Source organism: Helianthus annuus, chromosome 11 (assembly GCF_002127325.2).
Source record: "Helianthus annuus cultivar XRQ/B chromosome 11, HanXRQr2.0-SUNRISE, whole genome shotgun sequence".
Lineage (NCBI taxonomy): Eukaryota > Viridiplantae > Streptophyta > Magnoliopsida > Asterales > Asteraceae > Helianthus > Helianthus annuus.
In genome coordinates, this window is record NC_035443.2 from 23,148,241 (window position 1) to 23,160,744 (window position 12,504).

Sequence of the window (12,504 nt, forward strand, 5' to 3'; positions counted from 1 at the left end):
ATTTTTTTTAACTTTAAATACTTCATTAAATAAAAAAAATACAATACTAGAAATAAAAAAATTAAAATCCGATTAAATAAAAAAAAAACACTAGTTTTCGTCTTCGCTTTCTTCACCCTCGCCAACTTCGTCTTCCTCGTCCTCTGTTTCTTCCTCTCCCTCAGGTGGTACATACCGAACCGACCATGCGTGGTGTACCAAATCAACCATTAACTGGGAATGGTACGGTTCGTAACGCAACTCTCGCGCATTATTCACTCTTTCTTCCATTGACGCCTGTGGATTCTCCTCTTGAACGGCTTCTGGCACATAATTCTGGCATATCGTCTTTCCTTCGTCTTCCAAAATCATGTTGTGCATGATTATACAAGCGTACATAGCATCTCTCATTTTTTGCTTGCTCCATGCACGACAAGGATTTCTCAAATATTGCCAGCGTTGTTTAAGAACCCCAAAGCATCTCTCAGTGTCTTTTCGTGAAGACTCTTGAACCTTTTTAAAGTATGCTCTTTTTTCATCAATAGGATCACTATATGTCTTCACGAAAATCGAATACCTAGGATAAATTCCGTCGCTCAAATAATATCCATGAGGGTAGTAGTTTCCATTTGCGTAAAACGACGCTTTTGGAGCTTTACCAGAAATCCACTCCTCTAACAACGGAGATTGTTCAAAAACATTGATATCATTGCATGACCCGACAACGCCAAAGTAAGCCGACCAAACCCAAAGGTCCTGTGAAGCAACCGCCTGAAGAATAATAGTGGGTCCTTTTTGGTCACCCCGTGTGTGTTGGCCTCGCCATGCAGTCGGGCAGTTATTCCAACGCCAATGCATGCAATCTATGCTCCCGATCATACCAGGCAAACCATGCTCAGCATTATGTACCTCGTAGATCTTTTGAAGGTCGTCCCATGTGGGCGTTCTAAGATAACGCGCACCGTACACATCAATTATACCTTTATAAAAAAACATAGACAAACATAAGCTTCAAAAAAAATTGTAAACATACTGGTCGTTTTTTTTAAAAAGTAAAGTATAGGAATTGTACCGCGACAAAAATGCTCCAAGCTGTCTCGCGTTGTTTTCTCTGCCATTTTTAGATACTCGTCGTTGATGTCGGTAGTGTTTCCATAAGCAAGGATTCGTAACGCCGACGTACACTTTTGGATACCGGTAAATCCAAGTGCCCCTCTCGCATCCGCTTTTTGTTTAAAATAATCGTAATTGGCTTCCAAGTCGTCGACTATGCGTAGAAACAACCGCTTACTCATTCGGAAACGACGCCTAAACAATTCGTTCGAAAATGTCGGCGCCTCATCAAAATAATCTTTCATCAAACGATCGTGTGCCGCGCGTCGGTCTCGTTCAATATAACCTCTTTTATTTTTTTCTGCTTGGGGGCGACGACAATGCTTGACATATCTCACCGCTAGTTGACAAGCACTCGTAACCGCCTCTTGCTCAACCTCCTCATCGGTGGAACCATCGCCATCCGCAAAATACTCGTTGTAGTAAAAATTTACCATGGATGAAGAACTAGGAGAATCCATCAAGTTTTTTGTAAAATGGTTAGGTTTTTTAGAGAGTTTTTGAGATAGTTTTGGTTGAAAATGAATGAGTTTATATATATATATATATATATATATATATATATATAGGGGGCTGCTAGAATGAAAACCACCCCGAGTTGTAAGAACCGCGAGAACTACACCCCACGGAGCGCCGTTCGCCATGATTTTTTTTTTACAAGTAGATGTGTGTATTATAAACATAGCTGTAAAAAAATCATGGCGAACGGCGCTCCGTGTGGTGTAGTTTTTTACACCACAAGTTTGGTGTTTTTTAATTTTTTTCTTTTTTCTTTTTTTTTTCACCAAACTTGTGGTGTAAAAAACTACACCCCACGGAGCGCCGTTCGCCGTGATTTTTTACGGCCGTGTTTATAATGCACACATCTACTTGTAAAAAAAAAATCGCGGCGAACGGCGCTCCGTGGGGTGTAGTTCTCGCGGTGCCGCTAGAATGAGAACCACCTCGAGTTGTAAGAACCGTGAGAACTACACCCCACGGAGCGCCGTTCGCCGCGATTTTTTTTTTTACAAGTAGATGTGTGCATTATAAACACGGCCGTAAAAAATCACGGCGAACGGCGCTCCGTGGGGTGTAGTTTTTTACACCACAAGTTTGGTGAAAAAAAAAAGAAAAAAGAAATAAAATTAAAAACACCAAACTTGAGGTGTAAAAAAGTACACCCCACGGAGCGCCGTTCGCCGTGATTTTTTACGGCCGTGTTTATAATGCACACATCTACTTGTAAAAAAAAATCGCGGCGAACGGCGCTCCGTGGGGTGTAGTTCTCGCGGTTCTTACAACTCGGGGTGGTTCTCATTCTAGCAGCCCCATATATATATATATATATATATATATATATATATATATATATATAGATAAAAGGTTAAAAAAAATATAAAATAAAATAAAACAAGTAGCCGTTATCTAGCCGTTGGAGACTTTTGATTGGTCCTGTCAAATGGAGCAAAGCGTTTTAAATAAAACGCCAATTTGATTTCTTTTCGAAAATAACGCCCGGAAACGCCGGGTGTAATGGGGTGGGGGACGTTATCCGGCGTTTTTTTTTTTTGAATTTTTTTTTAAAACCACGCCCCACTACGGATGGTCTAACCGCCCAAAATTTGCTTTTGTTTATTATAGTTTTTTTTTAACTAAAAACCACCTAAAAAATAAATTTGCCCAAAAATTGGTTATTTTGGGAAAGTATGAACGGCCTAAAAATGGTTCTCTCTTCCGATTTTATTCTCCATTCTTATTCATTCAATTCACTTTTCATTTAATACCAAGATACATTACATATTGATTGTTCATATCTTTGTTTATTTCTTGATATTGACTTGATATTGATTGTTCATATCTTTATTTTTTTCTTGATTTTTAATTTTAATTTTTAATTTTTAATATACTAATTGATGATATTTTATTATTTGTAAATCAAAATTCAATTATTCTAGCCCTTTTTATTATTCATTCTATCGAAATGTTAAAGGTAAGAAACTATTAGTTTTATTGAGTTATCCTACTACTATTTGCTTTTTTATGTATTATATATATGTGTGTATGATATGTGTATATACACATGCGTGTGTATATATAACTAGCTTAAGAGCCCGTGTATTACACGGGTTGATTAAAGATAATATCTTATTATCATCGTCGTTTACATAAAATGTTATGAATAAATACACGTGTTGAAACGGATCAGGTAAAAACCTTTTATTAACCATCAATATGCAGAAATCACAATTCGTTGAAAATCTCTTTATACCCACGAATTTCACGGGTTGCTAAAATAAAATATCTTCATTATCACCGTTGAGATAAACTTTTAATTGAAAAAAAAAAAGTTTCATTACTTAGGTAAAGATCAAATTACAATTATATTTTAAAAACCTATAAATTACATTTTGTTCTAACAAATCAAATTATTAAGTACTATAACATGAAAAGAGCCAAATCCAATCTGAACCATCAATCTAATCTAAAGGCGTAGTAATGGCTCCTTTGATTGTGCCTGTACCCACAAAATAGATGGCAAAAAGAGAGTATAAAAAAACTAAAAAGTCTTTGTAATAACTGACAAACATATATGGGACTACGGTATACAATTATGCAAAACCAATAAACTATATATAGTAACCTTAAAAAATCGTTTAAAACAACAAATTACCTACAAAAGCACCAATCACAACATTCTTTCGAGGTCACTAAAATCCCTTTTCGCCTGTAGAGGAAAAGGTTAAAGATAAGTTGGCAATTTCCTATTAAAAAGAAACTGAGTGCAAGTTTTATAAATTTGTTGACTTTATGTATCTGGACCATCATTCTAGTTTTTATTACATCTAAATGTGTAGTAACGACTCATTAGGAGTCTAGTATTTGTCACACCCTGACTTTTGCGAAATCGTGGTTTATTTGGTGTGACTTCTTAATACCATAGCAACAATCATAACAATGCTATATGATAAAATATGATATGTTTATCCATTAAAAGAGTTTAGAAAATACCATAACAACATTGTCTGAAAAAATCTATACTGAAATAAGCTACAAACCATGACATGTTCAACTGAGTTCATAAAGACTCAACAAAAGTACTTAAATAAAAACATGAGTTTAGAGGCGTGTATCCCGTCCAGGATTGAGATACACCCCTTAAACTCGACGCCCATAGATAACATCTTTTATTTAGTACGCAGCTTGACTAACATGCATCACTTGCCAGATCCGATTAATTCCCTGAAATACATGTAATTTGAAAAATCAACAAAAGTTGAGCGAGTTCATGTGGATGTCTGTGTGTATAAACCTTTAAAGTATGTCTGTATGTATGAATGTCCCTGATATGTAGCAATTAAGAAAAAAGAGATCGCCAATGGGTTGCAAAGCCAATGGTATGTGTGAAATGGTGCAGGAAGACTCAAACCTAGCAAAATTGTACCGGGCTTCCGGCTGGAAGACATAGTCACCACTATGGGCCGCCCCGGCCTCATGGGTGTGGGCTCGCAACACCCAAATAGATCTATCACTCATGTCCCTCGTTCCTACGACGAGGATTGATGGCCTTAAGTGTCGTACCCACCCTTCACATGATCTAGTAGTAAACCCTCCTTAAGCTAATCATACCATGTAATAAACGTTTGTAATAATCGTAACATGTATTTCACCCCCTGAAGTATAAAACTGAAAACAGTTAAAAGAAAAGGGGGATATGAACTCACTGTAGTGCGTCTCATGCTCGTAACTCAAGCTCTGTCAGCTACACGACAACCTACAACGTACTAATGTCTATTAGACGAACGGGCCGTGCCTTTGCTTAGTATGAAGGTTTTTGAGTTACGTTTTCTTGTGTTTCCCAATATTATTCCAAGTATAATTATTTGCTAAAATAATAATTATTTTAACCTTGAATTATATTTAATTTTGGAATAATAGTTAAACAACCATTTTGTATTCATACCCCTTAAGTATGTATCTCCGTATTTCCTTCCCAAGGATGAGGGTATTTATATATGTATTTTGCAACTCCGAAATATTATATTTTTAAGTCCCACTTAGAAAATATATAACTTATTTGTCAAAAATAATGTATTCCAAAATATACATATTTTTCCCAAAAATAAAATATTTTCACTTCTTGTATCCAAAATAATATTTACCAAAAATATATTCGTAAGTTACGTTTTTGCGTTCGGTTTCACAATATCAAGTGCGTAACTTAAATATTTTAATCCCTGTGATATTTCTGGTATTATTTTGGAGTTGTAATTTCCATGGTAATTTGTAAGTTATATTATTTTACCCTAAAATCATATAACTAGTTCACAATTCGTACAAATATTCACACAAGCGTCTTATTATAGAATATATATTCTAAATATATATCTATTCATTCTTATTTACGAAAACCAACCTCCGACACTTTGTATTTTTGTAACAAAACCTATGGCGAAGTTTATTTGGAAAAACAAAGTCTAAAACATACTTGTAAACACTTGTTAGAAAATAATTTCTAAGTGTTGGGATTTTTAGAAAATTTCGCCATAGTTTCCCCTAAAAACGGAGGTGTCCATGCTATTATGCATATCATTTTCTTTTCCAAAAATCATCCCAACAATCAATAATCAAACTACACTTCCCAAGTGCAAAAAAACTATACACTTTACCTAGTAACATGAACTTGATTTTTCATAGAAAAGCGTAATAACTTGGTAAAGTGTTTAGTGGGTTTAGTTACCCTTCAAAGTGTGTTTACTTCTTATAAAATCTCATTCTTGCAAAGGTTTGGTGTTTACAACATGTAAATGTAATTTACAAAAATGTTTATCCATAGCATTTTCTTGTTTCTCTAGGGTTTATTTATTTGTCTTTCCCCTAAAAATAGTGTAAGTTTAATAAAAACCATGATTCTTCAAGAATCATCTTTTTAACTTGGTTTTTTTTTAGAAAAATCATTTACAATTCTTGGATTCACAAATTTACTAGTTCACTTGGTTTGTTACTTTACAAGAAAATCATTTCACTTTCAAGTTCATGTGTGATAAAGAAGATGATTATTTCATGTAAACCCATAATCACCTTCTAACTTGTTAAACCATGTTTTTAATCATACTTTAACAAGTTCCATATGATGATCAACATCATATTATCAAGAAATCAACAAGTATTCATCAACATAATCAAAACAACATCATACTAACAATATTTCACCATATTTCATCTTTATGTAAACTTTATGTTCAAGCTTTTAGTTCATGTTCTTTAGTGTTCTTGTTATTTTCATCATACTACATCTTTTAACCAAAAAAAATAAAAGTAAACAAGAGTTATGAGAGATCTTACTACTAGCTTTAAGCTAGGGAAGAACACTTGTGAAAAAAGATTATGAAAATGGTGTGTAAAAGCAAGTAAGAGAGCTCCTTGATGATACACAAGCTTCAAGCTCCAAGAATCACCTTCTAACACTTGAATGAACTTGGAATTGGATGAATATGGTGGTGACAAGGTGGTGATGGTGGCGGCATAAGGGTGAGCCGAGAGGGAAGGAGAGAGTATGAAGGAGTGGGGTGAAGTTGTGAAGATATGAAATGATCTTGTGATCTTATGAACCTTACTTATAATCTTTCCTACTCCATATCTTGTTCACCAAATCAAGCAAAATCTAAATAAAATATAGAAATGAAATCTAGGAGAGTATGGTGGTGATTTTTGGTGGGTCCCTTGGATCGTAAATGGGCATGGGGGGGTGGGGGTTAATTGTAAAATTTTATGGTAAGTAGGTAAATGGTTGGAAGTTAAATGTAATATCTAGTGTATTATGTGTATGGCATATTTTATAGTGTGTTGGGGTATTCGGAGACCATAACTAGCTCAAAAATAATAAAACAATGTTTCTGGTAAAAATTTGGTGTTCCGGGTAATGTCCGGTCGTTCGGTTAGATACCGTTCCCTTAAAGTGCTAAGCTATTCCGTATAGTGTCTTTTATGTAACTTTTTGTGATACTTTTAATCCCCGACACTTAGGAAAGCATACAGGACCATTTTGCCATATTTTTGCACATTACTAGCATGTTAAAATGCTGAATTTCTGATAAATAATGCAGAATTCTGCATTATTAGTGAGTTTTAGGTACTTTCCGGCACTTAAACTATCTCCTAGTGACGCAGTTTTATGGTCCTTACTTCCCTACACTCCATACTAGTGTAGTACCTTGTCCATGGCTCATACTGGCCTCAAAACATTGTCTGTCTATGTACTAGCACTGTCAGTATATTTCTGAGTTATCCGCTAACTGTGCTAACTGTGCTTTGTGCATCCAGTATGTCACTAAAGTTTGTATGCATTAAATGGTGTGACAGTATGAAATGTGATGCACATGTATGCACATATATGTCTTATTGTAATAGACAAAGCATGGTTGATCAATTTCTTATATTCACAAGGTGGTTAGTTTTAATCATAACTTAATATGATTATTCCACCTTATGCATTTTATATCCCAAACTTATCATTTACCACATGAACTAAGGGTTTCTCGTATATGAGTGAAGCCCGTTTCATCATATCACTAGCATTCATCCGAACACATAATATAATCAAGTTCTACCTATCATTTAGTAGTTAACATGATATCATACACCTAGTTACGTGAACAAGGTTACCAAATTTCATCATGACATTCTAAAACCCATTTTAATCATGTATGAACAAGTACTTAATCATGTAATTTGTTCAAGCACCTTGTTTCTACTATCAACTATGATGATTTTAAACGCAAACTTATCACCATATTCACTATTAATTCAAAACCCACTTAGCACATATATGGGTAAACATCAAATTTCTATTTTTCAACACTAGTTCATCAAATTGTTAACTAGGGTTGCTCCTAAACATAGATTTCATCAGAACAACACTCATAGATTCATCATCCATTCCCGAATTTTGATTATGAGTGTTCATCATAATTTCAGGACATCACCAAATTAGAAAATTTGACATACCTTACGATCCCCTTGACTTGGTGATCATTTATATGTGTTCATGCATTGATTTGGGGCTTGATTTGAGCTCCAATTTGGTGAATTTGTGATGAACTAGGGTTTGCTCCATGGGAGCTCTCCTCCTGACTGTATACACGCACACACACTTAGTGTGTGTGTAGTGTTTTGATTTTTCTTAATAAAATTAAGTTTCTAGTCTTCCCCTTTTGGCCCCTCTGGTTTGTAACTTTATAAAAAGGGTTATTACCCAAGTTTTCTTCATTGTTTTAAGGCACATATTTAACTAGGTTGATATTCCTAGTTACTTGGTGGGTTCGTGGAAGTTATAACCCGTTTCATTTTAAGTCCCATTAACTCGGGCCTTCTATATACTTTGTTTTCTCAAAGTATTTATCCTCCTTTTTAATTAACATAAAGTTTATTTATTTAAATCTCACTATTTACCGGGTTAATTTTAATTACCACTAACGGTATTTTTACCCGTCATTACTATTAACGTGGTTTGATTACCAAACCCGTTTCTGGGGTGTTACAAGTCTACCCCCTTAAAGAGGTTTCGTCCCCGAAACCTTATTTACGTAGTTCATTGGTGTAATCAAATGAACCTAGTTTCGTTTTCAAGGCTCTCGTTCTTTTGGTCAAAAGTTTTCATTTATACTGACGTGTACGTCTTTCATGTGTAAGGCCTCGTGGGCCGTTACTTTCAGCTCGTATCCGTTATCTTTATTAATTATCTATTTTGGCGGTTAGACTTGTTAGTCGCCGTCACTTCATACCCCGTCACCCGGGTATTCTATTTTGCCATCTCCGGCCTTATGTATGTTTAAGATTTCCTAAATCACCTCATACCACTTATGTTTTGTTTAAACGTTGCTTTTGACTAAAAACTAATTTTTTTTGTTTATGTTTCCTCTTTGCCTTACATCTTCCTCTCATTTCTAGGAATGTTACTTCCGAGGATCTAGTCCTTTATGTTATTATTTAATGCGGGGAATTATAATAAATTCCCACGCTTAACCCATATGACCCGTAGGTTCTTTCACTTAGCCTCGTATGCTATTTATTTAGGTTTTCACATTTTTACCTTTTTAAGGTGAGACCCTGACAATTCGTTTCTTTTTATTTGTGACCCGAAGGTCTTTTTGGTCCCGTAGACCTTAACATTATTTATAATCTCGTAGGTTATGATAATCCCGTAGATCATCTTTTATTCGAGTCCGTATTCAACTGTGTGTGTGTGTGTGTATATATATATATATAGTCCAGGTACCCTTTTTATGTTTAGTATCATTTATTTTCACTTTTGTATTTCATTTGACCTTGACCGTAGTTTAAGGCTACTTCTGTTTTCTTTCGAATCATTCTTCCGACTCTATGACTTCTTCCGTCATTTATACGTCGGTTTGTTCTACGCTTACCGTTACCCGGTTCTTACCTATACTTCTTTACGATCCGTTACCCAGGTTCTTTATCTTAATGTTTTTAACATTCTTGTTTTGCTAATTTTCGTTTTTCATGTTTACATTACCAAGTGTTATTCTTAATTTAACTCGTTTGACTCGTTCGTGTGAAATTTCATCACTTATGCGTTTTTCATGTTTACATTACCAATGTTATTCTTAATTTAACTCTTTTGACTCGTTCGTGTGAAATTTCATCACTTATGAATGTCGTACTTCATTCTTTGTTCGACCCGTTCAACTTTAAAATAGTTGAACGTAATTTATCAAAATTTCTATTTGAAGTATCTTATCGTCTTTTAGTCATGAGTCGAAACCCGAGTCTTTTGACTTTCCTTCCGCGTTCCCGTTTCTCGGTCTACGCATGTGTTTAATCTTTACCCATCAACCGGGTGTTTTACCGTAGTTGTTATCATTGCAACCCTTCCGGTATGCATTAAGACTTCACCTCGATTTATTTGGTCGTCTTAGAGAAATCCATCGCTTTTATTCAACCATGTCTTTTATTCTTTATGTGACCACCCCTGATGGCCTTATAGATTCTAAGTGACGATTACCATCGTCGTCCTCTCTTTACTACGACCAAAGTTAACAACATTGATTATCTTTTTCGTGTGGGCAATACCTTCGTTTTTATGACCCTACGGATCATCTATACTTTGGTTTTACCTGCCCATTTTGTCAACCATGGCTCTTTCGTCCAAAATGACTCATTTTCGCGAATTTTCCTTAGGTCATTAATTTATATCTTCTTTTACATTAATCCTTGTCCCATCTCTTGGGCTCGTTATCATAATGTAATACGCTTCCGTCGCCCGGCTGTGCGTTTACATTATTATTAAATATTTTGCTCATTTGATTCATTTGGGTACTTTTAATTTGTCCCACTCACCCCGTCCTTACTACATCGGATGTAAATGTTTCCGCTACAAGAAGTTCATGATATCATATGCCACTACTTACTTGGCCAGAGTAAGCGATCAGCACATGATACACATGACCTTTTTATAGTTTTCACATCACACCCTATGTAAGTAACGCCTCTATTTATTTCATATCTCTGATTTCATTTAGTAAAACTTTATTTAATTGCAAAACAACAATCATTAGTTTTACTAGTTTTACATTTGAGCATATAAAATGTTTTCCTTTTCTATCGAACTATTATATAATCACATTCGTTAATGTGATCGCTACTTTTCTCAATAGCATTATATTGAGAGTTTTCCACTTGGATAATTACCCCCCGTCCAAGTTTCCATATGAACTAATACTATTATTTCTTTGTTATTCATCATCATGAATAACACATATTTCTATTAAACTTCTCTTAGAAACATCATCCTGAATAGATATCCTATTCAGGTTTTATCAGATATATGCAACCGTTATCCCCTACGTGTTTGTTGCATATTACTACTTGTGCGATTAAATTTAAAAGCGTGCACCTGGTAATGTTTGCCCTAACGAGATTCTCTTGCCGTTAACTTTGTTCGTGATCGTCACGCGATTTAGGTCCTCAATGAGTATGCTCTGCTTGTCATACCTCGGACCGTTCCACCGTCATATCCACAATTCGTTCAACTCTCGTCATCTTCATATGCGAGTGTCCTTCAACTAAACATTTACAAAAGTTAGTAATTTCGACATTAATAAACGCCCGTATTGTAATACAAGGCTTTTTACTGTACGTGTCAACGCACGTAATTTCGTTAACCATATCTATCATTTATCGATTTGATTGGTGTAATGTGTATCACACGATAACCCTATGTGTTGTTCTCAACACTTTAATCATTCTAAAACATTAACATACTTGTACTTACCGGATTTGCGATCAAGCCTTGAACCGAACACACTTTACTCTTTAACTGTGAGCTCTGATACCAACTTGTAACACCCTTACTATTAAATAACGCTTTTCGTATAAATTACGAAAAATAAACATGTAACTATATGCACATATTGTTGAATAATACGGGTAAATTAAAACTTTTACAATTTAAAAATAATACAATTTCTTATGTACGGATTCGTCGTTTAAAATGACGACGAAACAACATGCGGAAGCTTTAATCTCGTGTGTTCGGTTCTTCATCGAGCTTGATCTTTATCCATGTGCATAATTCGATCACCTAAATTCAAAACCAACATAAAAGTTAGTTTTGATAAGTTAAATACATGTTAAAACTAGTTTCATGAGTCAAAACAACAAAATTCAAACAATTTTCGGAATTTAGGGGCGTCGCGCCACGCTACGGGGCATCGCGCGACGCCACGCCCCATTTTTGACAGAATGTTGCTTGTTTGCTGCTGCAGTTGCCCAGCTATAGTTTTAATCGAAAAACGAACTTCAAAGTTTTATAACTTTTTTATCTACTTATCCGTTTTACGCGATTCTTTTTCCTACACGTTCGTAATTTAATTCTCCATCTCATGGAGTAAAAACCTGACATCTGAATTCACAAAATTTTAGATTTCAAGCTCTCGGCTTGAAATTCAACTTTGACACTTTTTGACCCGTTTGTGATTTGATCAAACAAACTTGTTGGTTACCTTTAAATACCATGTAAATCACATTATATCAGTTTACTAATATTGAAGGTTCTAATTACAGGTTCTTATGCAATTCTTAACCCGTTTTGCATATCTACTCATTTTGACCCGTTAAGGGTATTTAACATTTTCAAGCTTAAATCACGCTTCTTTTTAGTTTACATCCTATCTCCATTTTTATGCGTATCGCAAGGACTCAATTTAACAAAACGCTTACTTCTAAACAACTCTTAAAGGTTGTTTGCCCTATTTACCCCTCAAGGGCTTTTTGGTCAATTTTAGTCCTTCATTTTGCGACGAAGGACTTTCGCTAATATTTGACCAAAATATCGCTTTTAGCTATAATTCTAACATGCATACCTGGCTCGGGTCATAGGATTGACCCGTTTAAATACCTTTTGCTATTAAT

The 12,504-nt window shown here is 35.0% G+C and overlaps 1 protein-coding gene and 1 long non-coding RNA gene across 2 annotated transcripts; both read right to left on the reverse strand.

Annotated features, from left to right (window-relative positions):
• Window positions 1-250: 250 nt before the first annotated feature.
• Window positions 251-1,553, reverse strand: LOC118483983. Its single transcript, XM_035979818.1, has 3 exons — window positions 1,052-1,553; window positions 662-959; window positions 251-338 (listed from the first exon to the last, which is right to left on the reverse strand). Exons 1-3 carry the CDS (start codon window positions 1,551-1,553, stop codon window positions 251-253), a joined length of 888 nt encoding a protein of 295 aa, XP_035835711.1.
• A 2,578-nt stretch (window positions 1,554-4,131) lies between these two features.
• LOC118483908 lies at window positions 4,132-6,771 on the reverse strand. The gene is made up of 3 exons (XR_004872215.1): window positions 6,418-6,771; window positions 4,797-4,846; window positions 4,132-4,314 (listed from the first exon to the last, which is right to left on the reverse strand). It is a non-coding gene; the product is annotated as an uncharacterized LOC118483908 (long non-coding RNA).
• Between the last annotated feature and the right edge of the window lie 5,733 nt (window positions 6,772-12,504).